General features: G+C 36.4%; 2 protein-coding genes across 5 annotated transcripts in view; one reads left to right on the top strand and one right to left on the bottom strand.

Annotated features, from left to right (window-relative positions):
• The window catches only part of LOC148946384 (uncharacterized), a 30924-nt gene extending 24601 nt beyond the window's left edge, over window positions 1–6323 (top strand). For all 4 annotated transcript variants that reach the window (XM_089098420.1, XM_089098419.1, XM_089098417.1 and 1 more), the window contains one exon: window positions 4256–6323. In XM_089098420.1, the coding sequence (XP_088954546.1) occupies window positions 4256–5235 (980 nt within the window). In that variant the 3' untranslated portion in view covers window positions 5236–6323. The remainder of the gene's footprint in view (window positions 1–4255) is intronic.
• Window positions 1–22124, bottom strand: part of LOC148946382 (uncharacterized) — a 184819-nt gene that overhangs the window by 3484 nt on the left and 159211 nt on the right. Inside the window, exon 4 of the mRNA XM_089098426.1 lies at window positions 1557–1769. Coding sequence (XP_088954552.1) covers window positions 1671–1769 — 99 coding nt within the window. The 3' untranslated portion in view covers window positions 1557–1670. The remainder of the gene's footprint in view (window positions 1–1556; window positions 1770–22124) is intronic.

Below are 22124 nucleotides of genomic sequence, written 5' to 3'. Positions count from 1 at the left end.
TTGATTATCAGCCACTACTTTTTTTTATGCGCAACTTGTCCAGAAGAGGGCACCAGATTTCTTGAAGTAACTTTTGCTTGCCCAGTATTTGGGGGCGGAGCCACCAGCTAAGTCGACCATGGTTGATAGAACAGCGGAGGTGAGTCAAATGAAATCGAATTATATTTGTTGTCAATACACACCTGGTGCAGCAATGTTCGAAATGTAGGGTGACTTCAAGAACGTATATCTTCTACCAAAACAACTAAAACGAATACAATAAACCATGCATTTCTATTTAATTAATGTTCACTTGTGTGGGTGAAATACCTAAGATACCGCCGCGTGTCAACACCTTGGAGAATCTACATATTTACCTTGGAAATTTAGCTTATGTGTCCGCATTTGTCAGCATACTGGACGATTTTGTTGACATATATATTAAATTCCTCCTTGAAACTTAAAACTTCAGCTGCACACCTTTATCCAGTGTGCCTATACATCAATTTGTTAGTAAGAGACTGTATGATATGAATTCAAAGTTTTCACAGTAATATGTGAATGATTAAAATTCAAAGTCCCGCTATTGACATTTGGGTTTTGAATAATCAACAATAAATATCGTGCACTTCTTTGAATCAGATTTTCACGTATTTGTATTTGTGTAGCTAAACCCACTTCTTTGATTAAATTTTGTTCTTATTTGTCACTTCTGTAAATATCCGCCATTTTGTTTGTATGCTTAGAAGCTGATGATCAGAAAAGGTAACGAAAGTCAAACAATTCTTGTGAATGGCCTAATTTTTGGAATCCACAGTAAAATATTGAGGCTGTTCTTTGGTGTGTAACAGACTCAGGAGAACCACGTGAGTATGAATTTTCGCAGAGAATGGGGTTTAAGCTCTAAGTTTTTTTCCGAAGGGAAATTTATCGGCAAATTATATTGGTATCGTGTTGGTAGGATACCAATAAATCGGTATCAGATCCCAAATATCCACATTGGTCAGGCCTTAATTGCAACATTTAATATTATGATATGTGTTTTTGAATTTTTAAAAGTGCCTTTGAGAATGTTGTTGTGTTTCCTTCTGAGAGTAGAAATGTACCACTGATATAACCCCTTCTGTAGGAAACAATATAAAATTCTCAAGCCTTTTAAAAAAACAATTGGTAACAGTCAAGACTAACGCTACAGTTCTTTGGTTGGAATAATTTTAATAAAATAGAAGTAATGTCATTAGTTGGGTTGTTTTGAATTCTCATTGATGCTTTTCTAACAATCCCTCCTCCCCTCTAATGAGTCGATTGTTGGATTCACTGATTGTCGAGATAGCGAAGTAATAGACATACTTTTCAATCAAACTATGGATTATATGTCTTGTCTTTGTCAGATATTTGTTGCTTGTCTTACAACCGCAGACAATATGATTCTCTTCTGGATGTTATGCCATCACCATAGGTTTGATACAACCACCAAGGGGAAAATACGAATTATTCCTTACAGCTGTGACCTATTTAGATCTTTTTTGTGGCCACAAATATTAATGAGCCAGTTTGAAGAAAGAAAAACTATGTACCTGATTTCATGGCCAGGCCCCTGCATTCGGTATACGGCAGGCTTGTATGTATCGATTCTCGTTGTCGTTGTGATATGGTTCTCAAATGTCTTAGTTGGTGGTGTCGGTTGTACTTTATTTTATTGCACCATTGCCAGAGACTTTTTTGCATTCCTTTTGCCTTAGCTGTTCGGATTCATTCAGAATTGTGTGTTCCCATGCCTTCAGAAATATCTAAAATTTTCATAATCATCGTTTAGTTCTTTAGTTTCAAATAACAGGATGAGTAACCAGCAAGTTTAAGAAATTCCGTTGTGTATTCAGTTCCTCCCTTCTGCTTAACACATTCCTTTTTCAATCGTAGTTCTCATAAATATCTAAACTCCACAATATTATAATTATCGTGTTGTTCTTTAGTTTTAAGTGACATTTCTGTTTGAAATTCAATGTGATTTGTTACTGTTTCTTGTCCCATGTGTTTTTCATTAGCTGTTCAGAGTTATTTTGTGTAATTAATTTAAAAAGACTTTCCAAAGAAGAAGTTTTTCAAAGAAAAGTGTAGTCCAAATTAAACTCAAGATCAGAAGAAATAAAACCTACAATAATTCAAACTCAAAACGACCAAAAATTATTATTAAAGAATAATTAAAACCCAATACTAACAGAAATTAAATAAATAAACAATTATTGCAAACAAAGATAGAACGTGTACTAATATAAAAGAATAAATAAATCTTAAAACCATTAAAGCTTAAATTGAATATGCAAATCAAGCTTAAAACGAACGAAAGTTTGAAATATTGTAGGTTTATATGGTATTCTTAATACGGCCTTTACTTTTTTTTTTAATAACTTTTTCTGGAATTTTTTTTTTAATTTCTGTGCGAATTTGATTGCCAAAGTTTAAAGCTCTTCAAAATTTTCTATTCCAAAATAATTTTTTTTATATATTCTGATATTTAAATATTTAAAAATACATGATGGTATTCCAGTGACGTTATAAAGTATAGAAAAGGGTAATACCCTTACATTGTGCTAAAGGTTAATTCCTTAGTCTTTTCGAACGCCCTCATGATCAGACGTTCCTGCATGTTAAAAAGTTGTTTGTAACTGTAATTCTTTGAAGTATGGCATTTGTGACTTAGAAGGGAGTGAATTATTTAGATTTGACCATTATTGGATATATTTTTATATTGCCGAATCTAATTTAACATTTACTGCAAAGTAAGTATTTTAACCTCATTTTAAGTGTGGTTGTTGTGTGAGAGAATAATAAAACCTTTAACTGATGAGCTTTTAGCAATTAATACTATTATATATAAAATTTTCAGTTTAATTTTATTAGTTCTTTCCAAGACAGACATATAGTACCTTTATATATATATATATATATATATATATATACCTTTTCAGACAATTGTTGCGCCTTTGCAATACCAAATCTTTCAAACTACTTCTTGGTGCTAAACTTATTCCCCCTAGAAAACTCTAGCTGGAAAATTCTCGTAAAATCACCGCTACCTCAAATCCCCAACCCGTGTAAAATCACCTTGTGAATCCACCCAAAAACTCCCTCTGAAAAACCCCCTCATTCATATGCATAACTGAGCAACCACAGAGAAAGTATTACGTATAAAAATAATGGAAAAAACAGTGAATTTTGGTATAATCTACAAATATTCCAAAGTTGGACAATGGAGGGCCAGGGGTCAGCTCCCATAAGTTTTGGAATAAAGTATCGTTAATATTATTTTGTGTCAAAATTTTCCTTTGCAAAAAGGGCCAAGAAACGGAGATCAGTACCGCCAGTAGGGACTGTAAAGTCCAATGCTGTATTCTTTACCTTATATATATATATAAAGAATACGGCATTGGACTTTACAGTCCCTACCAGTGGTGCTTTTCTTCGTTTCTTGGCGTTTCAGCTAGGATTAGCGGCCAACCATCCTGTGCTTTCGCACACCCCTCCTGTTTACCTTCCCCAGATTCCTGCAGGTACCCATTTAAAGCTGGGTCGACTCTAGCTGATTTTACAGAGTCACGCCACTGACCCCCATCCCAAACTAAATAATTGAGTACACTAGGATTCGAACCCTCGTCCTCTCTGACAAAGGATCCTAAATCCAGCGCACCTAAAAAGGGCACTAGAACTTCCGATTTTCTATCCAATGAGCCTCTTGGTCTCACCCTATTTTGGCATAGTACCCATATTGGTAGCAGTATTCTTTAATCTTTAACTCTTGGTGAAATATTTCACCTTGCTCATTACTAGTAGTGACTAAAGTCTCTGAGAAATAGTTCAAATGGCTATATAAATAGTGAACTTGAATACTCATGTTACAACCATGGTTTCTGAAACGGATAAGCATATTGTTTACCAAGGTAACATTATATTCAGCTTTGCGGTGACCCAAAAACTGTTTGACTTCTTCAAATGATGTACATTTTTATGCTCTTCCTCATTCAGTTAAGAAAAATCCTAATATTTGTTGTAATAATGTATCTCCTCCACTTATGGTTGGATTTACCCTAGGGTTTATTTTTTGGTCGTCTAAGGTTTCATTTTCGCTCTTTACTTATATCAGAATATCTAATTTTAATAAGTAATATAAGTACCATCAAGAGCTGGAGAAGAGGGATCGAAAATAAAATTAAGTGTTAAAATATATCGAAAGATATACTGTTTTCATTTTTGACTCAGTAGACTTTAATTTTTTTAGGTCGCTTTTCACCACACGTGTCTGGACTATACTTACAGGGAAATACGTCACTAGTTGGTTCAAAGAATCCATCTATGGGTGGTTTCTCAAATCCATTTGTATTGGAATCTGAAGCAAAAGGCTTCGAAAATGATATAACATGTTTGAAAAGTCGCTTGCAAAGTAATAAGCATAGAAAATTAGAAAGACATCAAAGATCTCATAAAGGAGAAAAGGCGTACAAATGTGAGGTATGTGACAAGATCTTTTCTCAAAAGGCACATTTGAACTCGCATCAAAGAGTGCATACGGGTGAGAAACCGTTTAATTGTCATGTATGTGACAAGACTTTTTCTCACTCGCAAGTTTTAAAGACGCACCAGAGATTGCATACAGGTGTAAAGCCTTTTAAATGTGATGTATGTGAGAAGGCCTTTTCCGAAGCAGGAAATTTGAAGCAGCACCAAAGAGTGCATACGGGTGAGAAACCGTTTAAATGTCATGTATGTCACAGAACTTTCTCTCAAATGAATGCTTTAAAGACGCACCTGAGAGTGCATACAGGTGAAAAGCCTTTTAAATGTGGTGTATGTGACAAAACCTTTTCTCGTGCAGACAGTTTGAACGCGCACCAAAGACTGCATTCACGTGAGAAAACGTTTAAATGTGATGTATGTGAGAAGACCTTTTCTGATGCAGGAAGTTTGAAGCAGCACCAAAGAGATACGGGTGAGAAACCGTTTAAATGTCATATATGTGACAAGGCATTCTTTTTTTTGCATGTTTTAAAGAGGCACCAGAGAGTGCATACAGGTGAAAAGCCTTTTAAATGTGATAGATGTGATCAGACCTTTTCTCAAGCAGCAAGTTTGAACCGGCACCAAAGAGTGCATACGGGTGACAAACCCTTTAAATGTCATGTATGTGATAAGATTTTTTCTCGTTTGTATTCTTTAAAGACGCACCAGAGAGTGCATACAGGTGAAAAGCCTTTTAAGTAAGGTGTATGTGACCAGACGTTTTCTCATGCAGCAAGTTTTAAAGCGCATCAAAGACTGCATTCAGGTGAGAAAACGTTTAAATGTGATGTATGTGAGAAGGCTATTTCTGAAATAGGTAATTTGAAGCAGCACCAAAGAGGGCATTCTACTGAATTCCAATTCAATGTTCTGTAGGTGAGAAGAGTTTTGAGCGAGTTTATATGCAAGATTTTCTTTCAGAAAACTGACAATTAGTAGAGCACTAGAATTTATAAAAGTTACAAACATAGGTGGATCATATGGTAAAAACAAAAATAATTGTAAAAAACTAGTCTGCTCTTTGAATACAGATCAAAGACTGCACAGAAGTGGGAAACCTTTTAAATGTAATCTGTGTTAGAACAATTTTTCTGATTTGAACAATTTTTAAGCCATCAAAGAGTGGCTGCTGGAGTTAAGTGAGATAGTAATAATACAAGCTGAAAACGCCATTTCTGAAGCAGGACCAAATAGTGTATACTAGTGAAACACCAACTCAATGTTCTGTAGGTGAGAAGAGTTTTGAGCGAGTTTATATGCAAGATTTTTTTCAGGAAACTGGCAATTAGTAGAGGACGAGAATTTCATAAAAGTTGGTACAAACAAAGATGAAATTGTAAAAAACTAGTTTGTTCTTTGGATACAGATCAAAGACTGCACACAGATGAGAAACGTTTTAAATGTAATCTATGTTAGAAAATTTTGTTCTGATTTGAACAATTTTTAAAGGCATCAAAGAGTGTATGCAGGAGTTTAGTGAGAATGTAATAATACAAGCAGGATCCTCATTGGTTTGTTGTAATTATTCTCACAAATAATTATAAATACTTACCATCGAATTAGATTTATTTAATTCGGAATTGACATCTAACAACCCATTCTAAGAAAAGCATCTTGGTTTATAGACTGCAACAAGACGTTAAGGCACAATGGTAGTTTTTTATTGAAAGAATATTTCGCACTGTTATGATATACCCCTACCGCTCAAGAAGTGAAGTTATGTTAATCGTAACAAAATATACCTAAGTATGTTAAAAATATAATACTTTTGAAACAAATTTAGGCTATATATTTGCACATTAGGGGGATGGGCGTAAAGTATAGTGGGTTTGCAAGCAAAACTTGTTATCTACAATTTTTCTAACATTATTAAGTAAGATTTGTTTTCTGACTTCACACTGTCCAAATACTTTGCCCCACCCCCCTTTTTTGCTGAAAAAACTTTTTAAATGGATAATATCAAAAGAAACAGGTCTACATTGTCCAAAACCCAATTGCATAATAATCAGGATTTTCAAGTTTGTTCAAAAGACCAAAAAGCTTTGTTTTCAAATTGCTTAGAAATTATTCCATTGTGTTCCTTTTTCAAAATGAGCTGACGATTTTATTTTCTGATTTAGTTTGAAATTTGCAGGGTTCTCAATTTTGCTTTCTAGCTTAAGTGGACAACAAGTTTGATTTGAGATTGAGGGGGCCCGTCATGGAAAAAGTTGGATAGCAAAATAGCAATGCTACTTGGCAGTTTTCAAATTTGTTGGTACATCGAAAAGTTTTCAATTTGGAAAGTTTAAAGGCATAGTGATGAGTTTTACTCTCGGATATAGGTACTTCTAAGGATTGGAGAAGAACCTATTTCAGCTCTTTCGGAGAATAAAGTGCTGGTTTAACTGATCAGGGATGCAGCGGTAGCTAGCAACCTAGTAAGAGACGATCACGTCCAATGTTAAGAAATATAAAAACCCATAACTCCTATAAAAAAAAGGGTTAGATCCGAACAAGAAGTACACCATTAGAACCACCTCGTCCAAAACCCCTATATATGAAACTTTCTGTTCCATGGCTTGAACAGCAAAGGAAATATATTTGCTTGAAAATCAAGAAAAGTGGCAGCTACTACAGCATTCTGCCTAAACGGCATCTTTTTTTCTTTTTTTTCGACAGATATTTTCTTCCATAGATAGCTTGGCACTGGAACATAGTAGAGAATTGTTCAATGGCTCATTTTAAAAGAAATTAATGGGGTTAAAAACCTGTTGTAATTAAAGCAGATTATTTTTAAAATAGAATCAGTTTTTGTACGAAAAACTGCATAGTTCATGTTAAAGCTTGATCAATGACGTCATAATCGTAGGTTGTAGCCAGGTCGTCTCTTATTACAGTAAAGAACAAACTTCCAGCCCATAGTAACTAAAATAAGATTATAATTTAAGACTCCAACAAGTAAGTTGTTTGCTTTGGTATAAAATACTACCAGCGGTAAGATTTGAACCCGCGCCTCCAAAGAGACAGGTAGTTACATTAGAAGACGATCATTGGAATAACAAACCATTGCATAAACCGGACTTCGTTAGCTACTTGATTGTAAGAGGTTCCTCTCTTACTATTTCAAGGAAAAAAAGCCATAGGCTTTTTCCTGTTTGTAATCAGATTTTCCAGGTTGCAGCGGTACAACCTAAAGGATCAGATAGTTCATTGTTAGTTAAACTTACATGGCAGCATAATCAAACAGTTCGTCGTAACGAACTGTATAGTAAGAGCGACTCGTCTCAATAGTAACCGAAACTCTAAAAAAGCATAATTTTAATATCAATAGATACATCAAAAGAATCGGATTTTTATGCTAATTTTAAATATATAATCCGGGTTGCAGCGGTAGCTTCAGAATAAACGTGCTATTGGTTGCCGGCTTTTTTGGTCATTTATCTCGGGCCAAGCAAAAGGCCAGTTGTTTTCAGATTGAGTTACGGAGAATATTGTGGTCGTAGAAAGGAATTTAAATGAATTTTGATTAAAAATGTTTATAAATTTATGACTTTGTTTTGAATTTGTTGGCAAATTAAGTGTAAAACAAAACCAATTTGCTACTTCAAACTGCATATTCTATTGGTTACTGCGATTTTAAAGATATATTTTCTTCTCTTTTCTCTCTTTTCAGATTCTTGTAAAATTTACTGAGCTCCCTAATCATGAAAATTGTGATTCAAATTTCTTATAAACTATATATAAGGTTAGCTACTAAAAATTATTGATTTCGTCCAAGAAGCAATCTCTTAATCCTAGAAAAATCTCTTTATTCTTATTATGAAAAAAATTCTAATTTTGAAGGCAAGGTGATTGTTATTTTTTTTCATATTATTGGTTTTTCTTTTGAATAATTACACCCAAAGCTCATCAATTCCGTTGCAATCAAACTTTGCATGTTTTCTATTTTTTTTGTTATTTAACAGAATATATCATTTGTGTGTCAATTTCTAATTCTGCCGTCAATAAAATTCCATTTCTCGATCTAAATTCCAATGCTATTGCCCTAATTCTACTAATACAGGCTAGTATAAGGCGTATATCGGTTATATAATACAGACTCAAGAAGTGAAGCTTGGTTAATGCTAATGAAATCAAACAAAATACGATGAAAATATAATAGTTTAGAAACAGATTTAGGCTATATATTTGCACATAAGGGGGGGGGGGGGTAAAGCATAGCAAGTATGAAATACGTAACCTAACCTTACCTGACCAAAATACAAACTAAATACTTAAATAAGATATACCTACAATTTATTTTCCTACCTAGCCAAAACTAATTCTCTGGTATAAAGAAGTTGCTTGACCAGTTTCTTGTGTCATGTTTGCATCCTTTGCGATCAAATTCTCGAGTTTGTATTATATAACCGATAAGTATCCTAGTATAACTATAGGACTAGGCTTCTTGCAGGTGATGGGTTTTGTCTAGTATTAAAAGCTTTTCATCCTCCCATCACATGCAAGAAAATTTAGTTCTCTAAAACCCCAAATACATGAAACAACTCGTCACTCACCTCTGTATGATCAACTAATTCTAATAAAATTGAACTATCCAAAAATTTAGACGCATAATAATAGTGCATTTCAGTTGTCATTCGGAGTTTAAAGCAAAAGGACCCAGGTGGGAATTTTTTGCATTCTCAAAGCCTGTTTCCTACAAAAGTCACCTAATAATAATAATAATCTTTATTCGTTCCCTTTATCACACTGCAATAACATGGGTATCGTCAATTTAAACACAAAAAAAAAGAAAAGCACAAAAAGACACAGCACCAAAAAAACACAAATGATGAACCATCACCTCTACTTCAGGACACTATTGTTGTAACATCTGACTTAGTAGGGCACAAACGATTTTAGATATCTTGTTGTCGAGTGTGTAGGCGGGCACTCCAACAATTTTTTCCCTCTTTCAGAGTTTGGTTTGAAGTCCCCAACCTTGTTTTGTGTGGGTGGGTCTCTGAAGTAAACGGAGGAAGGATATCTCGGTGTGTTGGGGACTTCGGGATGTCAGCTCCAAACTTCATCAGCATTTCATGCCTCCTTTACGAAATTGGAAACAATTTGTTGAACATATTTAATTACTGAAGAACTTGATATTGAATGATATTAAAAAAAAAATTTGTTTTTATCTGAAAGTAAGGAACGAAGTTAAAACTTAAAACGACCAGAAATTAATCCGTATATGAAAGGGGCTATACCCTCCTCAACGCCTCGCTCTTTACGCTAAAGTTTTTTATTGTATAAAAAGAAAAGAGTTGCGAGAAAGTCAAACTTTAGCGTAAAGAGCGAGGCGTTGAGGAGGGGACAGCCCCTTTCATATACGGAATAATTTTTGTTCGTTTTAAGTTTTAACATCGTTCCTTACTTTCAGTTAAAAAAACCTGTTGTTTTTATTTAATTTTTGAACGTTTTTGAATTAATGCAGGTTTTGATTTTGGCTCGCCGTACAGGAATAATTAAAACAAAAAATTTGAATATTAGTTTTACTTTTATTTGGTTAAATGGCTTTCTCGAAACTTGTTTAATTTTATTTACGAATGTTTTTATTAGTAATAAATATACGTAACTTACGAATTAACTTACGTAGCGAACTTCTATGTTCAGATATTTTTAATACGTATATTAGGGGGCTCGCCCCTAGTCAATACCTCGCTCTTTAAGCTAAAGTTCGAATTTTGTTCCAATTCTTCAAAATGACCCCTTGATTACAAAGGTCGTTATTTAGAATAAATAGCTCTTATGAAAGTACTAAAAAATCTTTGGCTTAAAGAGCGAGGTATTGACTAGGGAGTGAACTCAATCATACACGTAGTATTTTCTGTTCGTTTTAAGTTTGATGTTGCTCCTTATTTTCAGTTGGAAAACTTGTTTTTTTATATTTAATTTCTGATCTTTTTTTTTAAATAATGCTAGGAAACCCGGCGCCCCCTTCATAGCAATGTCCCTTCCCCCATGAAAACTTCCTTCATGGAAAGATCCCCCCACATAACCCCAGACCCACCCACCTCCCTATTACCAGAAAAAATCCCCCTGAAAACGTCTGTATACTTCCGAATAACCAATACTATTTGTTAACGTTGGGTAAAGTTCATAACTTTTAGCCCTCCCCCCGGGGACTTTGGGGGATTAAGTCATCCTCAAGGACGTAGTTCTCGTACTTTCAACCATGTTGAACAAAATGGATGTCTCCAAATTCTGATCAGCTGACTTTGGGAAAAACATGAACGTGGGAGGAGGCCTAGTTGCCCTTTATTTTTTTTGTCACTTAGAAAGGAGACTAGAACTTTTAATTTCCGTTCCAATGAGTTCTCCCACGATTACCCCTGGGGAAAAAACAAAAACAAATAAATACGCATCCGTGATCTTTCTTCTTGCAAAAAATGCAAAATTCCACATTTTTGTAGATAGGAGCTTGAAACCTCTACAGTAGGGTTCTCTGATACGCTGAATATGATGGTGTGATTTTCATTAAGGTTATATAACTTTTAGGAGGTCTTTTCCCCTTTTTTTCGAAAATCGGCCAAATTTTTCTCAGGCACGTAACTTTTGATGGGTAGGACTAAACTTCATGAAAGTTATATATTTGAAATCAGCATTAAAATCTGATTCTTTTGATGTGTCTGTTGGTGTCAAAAACCCGTTTTCTAGGGCTTCGGTTACCATTGAGCCGGGTCGCTCCTTACTTACAGTTCGTTACCACGAACTGTTTGATTGGGTACGGTATTCTGATGTTGTTTAGACCAGGGCACTTCACATCGAAGGAGTTGTCGTAGAAACTTCGAAAAGGGCTCATTCGATTAGAAATTGAAAGAACTAATGCCCTTTTTAATAGTCGAAAGTGATTGGAGGCCAACTAACCCCCCTATCACGCCCATCATTTCCCCAAACACTTTCAATCAAAATTTTGAGACAGCTATTTTGTTCAACATAGTAGAAAGATACGGAAATTATGTCTTTGAGGATGACAACCCCCCCCCCAGCCCTCAGGGCAAGGGTTTTAAGCTATGGCCTGGGGGAATTTAAGGTTTACATAGAAAGGGTGATCGTATGAACTTCGGAGGAGGCTCATTGGATTGCCAATAAGAAGTGTTAGTGCCCTTTTTGAGATTCAGAGTGATTGGAGGGTAGACACCCCCCCCACGCGCCCATATTTTCCCGAAATGTATCTGATAGAAATTTTGGGATGGCCATTTGTTGCCGTAGAAACTTCAAAAAGAGCTCATTCAATTTAAAATTGAAAGGGCTAGTGCCCTTTTTAATTGTCAAAAGTGATTGGTGGGCAACTAATCCCCCTCCCAAGCCCACCATTTCCCCAAATACATCCATTCAAACTTTCGAGATAGTCATTTTGTTCAACGTAATTGAAAGGTTCAGAAATTATGTCTTTGAGGATGGGAACTCCCCACGGCTCTCAGATCAAGGTTATAAAATATGCCCTTGGGGTATATAAGGTATATATAGAAAGGGTGATCGTAAAAACTCTGGAATTAGGCTAATTTGATTGGAAATCAGATGTTCTAGTTCAATTTTCATCATTAAGAGTGATCAAAGGGTGGATACCCCCCCCCTCTCTCTCACAAACCTCTTATTTTCCCAAAATGCATCTGATAGAAGTTTTGGGAATTTTTTGCATTCTTAAAGCCTGTTTCCTACAAAAGTCACCTAATAATAATAATAATAATCTTTATTCGTTCCCTTTATCACACTGCAATAACATGGGTATCGTCAATTTAAGCACAAAAAAAAGAAAAGCACAAAAAGACACAGCACCTAGAAAAACACAAATGATGAACCATCACCTCTACTTCAGGATGCTATTGTTGTAACATCTGACGTAGTAGGGCACAAACGATTTTAGAGTTGTCATTCGGAGTTTAAAGCAAAAGGACCCAGGTGGGAATTTTTTGCATTCCCAAAGCCTCTTTCCTACAAAAGTCAGTGTTGGGACCTATGACCCCTTTTGTTTCAGAAAAATGTCCTTTTTATAAATTTAACTTCGTTTATGTTACATATGTAAATCCTGGGAAAGCTTTTATTACGGTGTCTGAAGAATCCAATAATTATCGAGTGTCTGAAAAAGCCAGTTGAGCGATGACTCATACTGCTTAAATTTACAGCTTGAAAAGCTTCAAAGGATGCTGGGAATTTTATTTTGATTCGGCCATTAATCGCCTTTGAGTTTTACCTTTAGTTCCGTTTGAGTTCCTTTTTGTAGCGTGTCTTGATTACAGTAAGATTTTTTATACCATATAATCTTTGACTTTTCAGCCTAGGTCGAGTCTAAAGAGATAGTTACAAATATTACCGGTAACCCTTGGCCTTAAAAGTGGCCCCTGGGACCATTCGATCACGCTAGAGTACCCTAAGGCAGGGTATATTGTAAATCGGGCACTGACTTAGCCGATAGAAAAGGAACCGTTGGGGTAAGAGCGGGAATCCCACTAACATTTGGGCCAACAAGGGGTTCTCCCCCTCGAGTAAGTGGCATAGCAACCTTTTTGCGCCATTTTTGCACCAATAAGTGGTGACCCCCGTACCTTACCTTCCATCAATAAGTGGTGCCAGCTGTATAAATCAACCCAATAAGTGGTGGCAGCAAGAAAAGGAGCTATCAACAGCACTGATTGTAAAAGAATTTTTCGAAGAGACGGGTTAATTTGGCCTAGAAAGTAGCCTATTGTGGTAACATATAAAAAGACAAAAATACGCAATCAATTAATAGAATTATGAAGGTCTATAATGGGCTGTGTGCCTTGTTAGACAAATATATAAAAGAATAACGGGAAATTAATGAGTTGAGTTTACAGTGGGGGAATCTCCGTATTTAAAAGTATTACAGGATTTAAGGACAGATAAAAAAAAGGTTGAAAGTTGGGTTGTTATTTGAGTGAATTGGAGGACTTAGATATATTCTTCAGTGACGAAGGTTATAAGAGTATTGAGGATGGCAAATTAGGAGAATTTGTCAGTTTGTGCGCACATTGGACAAAGAAGGTGGGAGGCACTAATCCTATTGAGTAATCTGCCGAAGAGAAGATTATATTTGGAAAACGATTATCCAGGGAGGATGTGTGCTTTGTTTTGCAGGGTAGTTCCCCTGTTTCAGGTTAGTCCAGCTAATTCACTAGTGGAACATTCGCGCGGTTTTTGGGTTTATTTTCTCGTCCAACCCCTGTTAATTTGTTATTCGGTGATGTATGTCACTCGCGTAAAACTGCTTGTTGTGAAAGAAGTCGTTCTTCCTTACTGAAGTCTGGACATTTCGGTTATTCGAAAAATTGTTGAACTTGCCAAGATTGACTAACTTAATAAGAGATAATATAATCGGAAAAAAGTATACGCGGTAAAATAAGAGATTAGAAAGTAAACAAGAAATAAATAATATGTGAAAAAACAAGACGAACCTATCCCTCAGAGGCAGTGCCAAATGAAGGGGAGTTGCAGGTTAAAGATTAGTATAGATATAGAACAAATAAATTCAAAAAATTAATTAAGAAGAAATAATGACACATGGAATTTTGAAAGAATGTTGGACAGAGATAAGATTGACCCAAAGACCGAAAAGGGCGAGTGAAGCCCATAGAAAAAGTAGGAAAATAGACAGAAAGACAAATATGAAGGTCCTTGAGAGAGAACACCGAAAATATAAGAAAAAATACAGTCTGAGAAAGATGAAATTAGAAAGAATGGAAAAGAGGACGAAAGGGCTAGAGTAGCCTATAAAGAAAGAGACTGGGAAAAAAGAAACGTAGAAATGAAGCAGAAAGAGGAAAACATGCTCAGTTGGTGGCTTTTGAGAGAGAGCAACTGAAAAATTTCTGGATTCCGGATATATGGAGACCAACTAACCTTAAAAACGCTATCTCTAGATTAAATAGTTGTTCTAAGATATTTAGGAACTAAGAGTTTCTAAAAAGAATCTTGTCTAAAACCATTAATCATAGCAATACGGAGCTTTGGTTAAGAGTAGCAGAATTCAACGGAGGTAGCAAGGCAGAAGATATTGCTTTCAAAATCCTTACGGAGGCCGATAAAAAGCACTTACAAATATATGAAGAAATTGTTAAGGAAAATGAAAAAGAACGGTCGGCAATTGTTGAAATGATGCAGAGTCATATTGACATTTTAAGAGAAGGGATGGGGGATAAAAAGATTGTTCTTAAACGTCAACAGATTATTGAGGATCTATATAAGGAATTGGATAGGGTTTTTACGAGGCGTACAAAACAGCACTTAGAGAAAATTTTCAACCCTACGAAGAGTTAAATAAGAGGGTTGACAAATTTCAGATGGAAATTATTGGCTGGGTTCTTCTATTAATTTAGAAAAATTCTAGACCTCGAAAAGTATACACCTCTACTTTACATAAAATAGTAGAAGAGAAAATAGAGGAGGAAAGACAAGAACGTACAGAGGCTGAAAGAAAAGCCAGCGAGCAAAAAGAGGAGGAAGATAGGAAACAAACAGAGAAAGATAAAAAAGGAAGAAAGACAGGTCCGTAGGGAGGCCGATACAAAATATTACCAGGATATTGCAAAAACAATTGACAGACTAATGAAAACTCGTTGGGGAAATTCGCAAAGTGAGGTTTTATCACAACTTACTTATAGTCTGTCAGATAGTCATAATAATTTGTCTAAGAATCAATCTTGAGAAAAAGAAAATTACCAGACATTAAACATGTTAACGGGAAAACATAATACTTTGTTGACTGCGGGGGAAGGTGGACCGACCCATAAAACAAATGGGGAGGCTGTGCCACCCTGTCGGAAAAACGAAATACTTGATACTCGGGTTCAAAATGTTGATAATCCACAAAAATAGGATGCGGAAGTAAAAAGACCACAAAATATTGGAAAAAAGACGCGCGAGAATGATTTTTCGGGAAAATTTCCAGAAACTTGAAAACTTGAAAACACTTTTGAAATGAGACGCTAACAAGTACAGGCCGAAAGGAAGCGCTGATTGTACCAGAGAATAAGGAGACAAAATTCATTGTACGCGCTTTTCCTCGGAAAGTGCGAGAAATTTTAGTACAATATGAAAAACCAAATGTTGGAGTTCAGTTCCCATTTGATGACGAAATAATTTGTTTCTGCGGTAAGAAAAAAGAAGACTAAAAGAGAGAAAAAAGATGCAAAACGGAACTACAATAAAGAAATGCAGTCAAAGACAGTGGACGCTGGAGTCAAATTCAAATCTCATGACGATTTATTTAATGCTACTATAAAAGAAAAGAAAACTAAGAGAGAGAAAAGAGATATTAAACGGAGCTACAATGAAGTAATGCAGTCAAATATGGTGGACACTGGAGTCCAAATCAGATTTAACGATGATGTATTATTTTGCGCGAATGACAGAATTGAGAAAAGTAGAGATGAAAAGAGGAATGCAAAAAAGAGACAAAATTTGGAGATTCAGCCTGCAGTGGCGAAAAATAAAAAAATGTTGGATGGGCTGTGCCTTGATAACATAAATAAGAGGGGGGAAAAAGAGGTCCATGAGCCACTGGGAAGATTAGAAAATACAATAAGACAAAAAAACTTAGGAGGGAGGAGAAGACCCATGACATATTAAGAGAAACTACAGATAATCATGAAATAGAATTGACTTGTCGACAACGAGTTACGGAAAGATTGGGAGATACTGAATTATCGGTTGGATCGAAGAAATTTGGGAAGGAATCTGATATTGTCGGATCAACTCAAAAGAGGATTTGTTCCTTTATGAGGGGGAGGAATCCCTTGGGGAAGATCCCCTACGGGAAGACGTGAAAGATAGCCCTTTTCCTCAATGCACAACTGGCGGACAAGTTGTGATCCCTTTACTGAAGCCTTGTCTTTCCGGTCTTCAATATTATCTTCATCCCTCATCGCCGAGCATTATTCATTCGATTATTTTAGGGGACAAGACCCAGAAAAAAGCGACTCAAGGTTCGCTCAGATTTTTACTTCATTTTCCTGAGCCCCTATCGTTTTCAGTGGCCTGTTTATTATCAGCCTGGGACTATTTCAAATTATGCCAAGGGGCAAGTTACTTTTGTATTGAGATGTGGGGCTGTTTCCACAGATGGATATTAAGATGCTAGTGCAGGCAAAATTTTTCATGATGGCTGGTACAATCGAATGTGACAGGAACTGATTCTTTGCTTCTCTCAAATGTAGGTTCGTGAGGACGATGAAATTTATATTTTTGACTATACTGTGCACGATCGTTTTCTACGAATCTTCGGGACTTCAATTTTCAAAACCAAATGCGGATGCCATACGATCTATACGACCATGGCGGTTCTACGCTAGAGACGTTGGGATGACGACGAATCCTGAAGCGGTGGAAGTACAGGCATTGGTGGAAGAAAGAAGAGAAGATAAACAAGTTTGGTGATTTTGAAGTTGGTGTTATTTATTTTATGTTTCTGTTTTGTGCTCTGACCCGTGGCGTGATGGCGGTCATTTTTCTTAGGAGGGAGGTGTTGGGACCTATGGCCCCTTTTGTTTCAGAAAAATGTTCTTTTTATAAATTTAGCGTGATTTTTGTTACATGTTTAAATCCTGGGAAAGCTTTTATTACGATGTCTGAAGAATCCACTAATTATCGAGTGTCTGAAAAAGCCAGTTGAGCGATGACTCTTACTGCTTAAATTTACAGCTTGGAAAAGCTTCAAAGGATGCTGGGAATTTTATTTTGATTCGGCCATTCATCGCCTTTGGTCAGAGGTGCGCGCGCAAGCGCGTGTCTTAAAGTGTATTGGTGAATCGTCAGAGTTTTACCTTCAGTTCCGTTTGAGTTCCTTTTTGTAGCGTGTCTTGATTACAGTAAGATTTTTTATACTATATAATTTTTGACTTTTCAGCCTAGGTCGAGTCTAAAGAGATAGTTAGAAATATTACCGGTAACCCTTGGCCTTAAAAGTGGCCCCTGGAACCATTCGATCACGCTAGATTACCCTAAGGCAGGGTATATTGTAAATCGGGCACTGACATAGCCGATAGATAAGGAACCGTTGGGGTAAGAGCGGGAATCCCACTAACATTTGGGCCAACAAGGGTTTCTCCCCCTCGAGTAAGTGGCATAGCAACCTTTTTGCACCATTTTTGCACCAATAAGTGGTGACCCCCGTACCTTACCTCTCAATAGTCACCTAAAAATAATAATAATAGTCTTAATAATCTATTATACGAAATTGGATACGATTTGTTGGACATATTTAATTGCTAAAGAACTTGATATTGAATGAAATTAATTAAAAAAAACTTTTTCCACAAAATAAGTTTTTCAAAGAAAAGTAAAGAACTCCATTAAACAAAAATGAGCAAAAATAAAATCAAATAATCTACCAAGCGTGAAACTACCACAAATCAGCATCGATACATAAATGAAACCCAAAATGAACAGAAATTACAATAAATAACCGAGTCAAACTCAAAACGAGCAAAAATTAACATAAGTTGGGCTGATAACTCCTATGCCTTCCCAAGGCCAGAACATAATTTGCACTTTACTGAAAAAAATATAAATGTTTTTACTTTCATAACTTTAATAAATCAAATAATATTAACATTTTGGTTACTAAATATCAGTATATGTATATTAAACTGACAATGCACCTTCATTTGTATTTTTTTTTATATTTCTTTCTTTATAGACTTTATAGTTTGGGCTGCTATTTGTATTCTTGAGAACAATTTTCAGCAATTTTTAACAACATACACCCTTTTTAAAATCTTGACAAAAAGAGTAGTGTTTAGTTTCGTTTCATACATCATCTAGTTGACGTGAAATGGAACACTTGATACCCTGCTTGCTTTCTTTGATAGTATCTGCTTTACTTTCTTTGATAGATTGGATACACTTACGCTATTTTGATTTGCTTAAGTTTTAAGAGCAGAAGTAGCCCCGAAAGTTTGAATATAATACCCTCTGTCGTTTTGGGATACTGCTGAGATGCCTTATTGGGAATTAGCATTAATACAGTGCATTTTGATTTAATCTTAAGGCAATATTTAGTTTTTAAACATAATAAGCATATGGGAGGCTGGGCGTGGGAGGGGGATTAGTTGCCCTCCAATCACTTTCGACTATTAAAAAGGGCATCAGCCCTTTTCATTTTCAATCGATGAGCCCTTTTCGAAGTTCCTAAGATAACTCCTTCGATACGAAATGCCCTGGTTTAAACAACAACAAAAAATAATATATTATACCCACATCGATCTTAACTATAAAAATGTCAAGCCTTCCAATCACTTTCGACTATAAAAAAGACACTAGGCCTTTCGATTTCCAATAGAATGAGCTCTTTTTGAGTTTCTACGACAATGCTTTCGATAAGCACCTTATATGCCCCCCAGGGCATAATTTACAATCCTTACCCTAAGGGCTGTTAAGGTGGTTGTCATCCTCTAAGACTTAATTTCCAGAACTTTCAACTATGTTAAACAAAATGGCTATCTCAAAATTCTGATTGGATGTCTTTGCGGAAATGGTGGACGTGAGAGGAGTGTTAGTCGCTCTCCAATCACTTTCAACAAAAAAAAAATGCACTAGCCATTTCAATTTCCAATCGAATGAGCCATTTTGAAGTTTCTACGACAACACTTTCAATAAAAGCCTTATAAGCCCCCAGGGCATAACTTACAACCCTTGCCCGGAGGGCTGGGGGGAGGTTGTCATCCTCAAATGCCTAATTTTCAGAACTTTCAACTATGTTGAACAAAATGGCTAACTGGAAATTTTTATTGGATGTGTTTGGGGGAATGGTGGGCGTGTGAGGGGGGTTAGTTACCCTCCAACCACTTTCGACTATTAAGAAGAGCACTCGCCCTCTCAATTTCCAATTGAATGAGCCCCTTTTGAAGTTTTAACGACAAAAGGGGCTCATTCAAAAAAAAGATCAAAAAACTTTTTTTGCCCCCAGGACATAACTTATAACCTCTGGGGGTTACTCATCCTTAAATATATAATTTCCAGAACTTTCAACTACGTTCAGCAAAATGGCTATCTCTAAACTTTAATTGTATGTGTTTGGGTAAATGGTGGGTGTAAGAGGGAGGTTAATTACTCTCCACTCACTTCCAACTATCAAAAGGGGTAATTCCCAATCAAATGATCCCTTTCTGAAATCACTATAACAACTATCAATATAAATCTGATATAACCCCAGGGCATAACTTACAACCCTTTCACTGAGGGCTCTGAATGGGTTATCAGACCTAATTTCCAGAACTTTCAACTACGTTGAACAAAATGGATATCTCATAATTTTGATTGGATGTGTTTGGGAAAATAACAGGCGTGAAAGGGGGGTTATTCATCCTTCAATCACTTTTGACTGATAAAAAGGGCACAAGCCATTTCAATTTTCGATCGAATTAGTCCTCTTTGAAGTTCCTACAACATTACGTTCTATAAGAACTTAATATGCCCCCAGGTCATAATTTACAACCCTTCCCCTGGGGGCTTTCGGCGGGGGGGAGGGGTTGTCATCCTTAAAGACCAAATTTACAGAACTTAAAACTAGATTGAATAAAACTTCCAAAACTTTCAACTACGTTGAATTAAATGGCTATCTAAAAATTTTGATTGGATATGTTTGGGGAAAAGGTGCGCGTGAGAGGGGGGTTAGTTGCCCTCAAATCACTTTCGACTATTAAAAAGGGCACTACCTCTTTGAATTTCCAATAGAATGAGCCCCTTGTGAAGTTTTTACGACAACTCTATCTATAAAAACCTTATATGCCCCCAGGGCATAACTTACAACCTTTACCCTGTGGGGGGTTTCTCATCATCAATTACATAATTTCCAGGACTTTTATCTACGTTTAGCAAAATGACTATCTCTAATCTTCGATTGAATGTGTTTGGGGAAATGGTGAGCGTGAGTGGGGTTAATTACTCTCCACTCACTTTCGACTATTAAAACGGGCAATTTCAATTTCCAATCAAATGAGCCCTTTTTGAAATTTCTACAACAACTTTCTATATACATCTTATATGCCCCCAGGGTATAACTTACAACTCTTGCACTGAGGGCTGTGAGTTGGCTATCATCCTAAAATACCTAATTTCCAGAGCTTTCAACTACCTTGAACAAAGTGGATATCTTAAAATTTTGATTGGATGTGTCTGGGAAAATGGTGGGCGTGTGAGGGGGGTTAGTTGCCCTTCAATCATTTTCGACTATTAAAAAGGGTACTAGCCCTTTCAATTTCCAAGTGAATGAGCCCTTTTTGAAGTTTCTACAACATCGCTTTCTATAATAATCTTATATGCCCCCGGGGTATAACTTACAATTCTTGCCCTGAGGGTTGTGGGGGGGAGGGGTTGTCGTCCTTAAAGACCTAATTTCTAAAACTTTTAACTACGTTGAATAAAATGGCTATCCAAAAATTTTGATTGGATGTGTTTGGGGAAAAGGTGGGCGGTAGAGGGGGGTTAGTTGCCCTCAAATCGCTTGCAACTATTAAAAAGGGCACTAGCCCTTTGAATTTCCAATCTAATGAGCCCTTTTTTTAGTTTCTACGACAAAGATTTCAATGAAAACCTTATATGCCCCCAGGGCATAACTTATGACCCTTGCCCCGAAGACTGTGGGGGGAGTGTCCTGCTCAAAGGGATGATTTTCTGAATTTTAAACTGCGTGGAACAAAATGGCTATCTCAAATTTTGATTGGATGTGTTTGGGGAGATGGTGGGTCTGGAAGGGGTGTTAGTTGCCTTCCAATTCCTTTCGACTATTAAAAAGGGCACTTGCCAATTCAATTTTCAATCGAATGAGCCCTTTTTGAAGTTTTTACGACATCGCGTTCTATAAAAAGCTTATATGCCCCCAGGGTTAACGTACAACCATTGTCCTGAGGGCTCTGGGGGGGGGGAGGGTTCATCCTAAAAGACCTAATTTCCAGAACTTAAAACTATGTTGGACAAAATGGCTATCTCAAAATCTTGATTGGATGTGTTTGGGGAAAAGCTGGGAGTGAGAGGGGTGTTAGTTTCTACTACAACATTTCTATAAAAACCTTTTATGCCCCCCTGGCATAACCTACAACCCTTGCCCTGAGGGCTGTAGGGGAATGTCCTCCTCAAAAACATAATTTCTATCTGGAAATCAGCTACGCTGAACAAAATGGCTATCTCAAAATTTTTATTGGATTTCCTTCGGGAAATGGTGGGCGTGGAAGGTGTTAGTTGCCTTCCAATCACTTTCGACTATTAAAAAGGGCACAAGCCGCTCCAATTTCCAATTAAATGAGCCCTTTTCGAAGTTTCTACGACAACTTCTTCGATACGAAGTGCCCTGGTGTAAGGGAAAAAAAATAATAAATAATACATTGTGCCAACATCGTTCTTATATGCCCCCGGGGCATAACTTAAAACCCTTGACCTGAGGGTTGTGGGGGAGTTTCCTCCTCAAAAACATATTTTCTATCTGGAAATCAACTACGCTGAACAAAATGGCTATCTCAAAATTTTGATTGGATCTGTTCGGGGAAATGGTGGGCGTGGAAGGGGTGTTAGTTGCTTTCCAATCACTTTTGACTATTAAGATGGGCACGAGCCCCTCCAAT

This window comes from Artemia sp. Qi Xiang Cuo, chromosome 12 (genome assembly GCF_049724085.1).
Source record: "Artemia sp. Qi Xiang Cuo chromosome 12, ASM4972408v1, whole genome shotgun sequence".
NCBI classification, from domain to species: Eukaryota; Metazoa; Arthropoda; class Branchiopoda; order Anostraca; family Artemiidae; genus Artemia; species Artemia sp. Qi Xiang Cuo.
The sequence above is the reverse complement of the archived record's forward strand: the minus strand, read 5'-3'. Positions and strand labels throughout refer to the sequence as shown.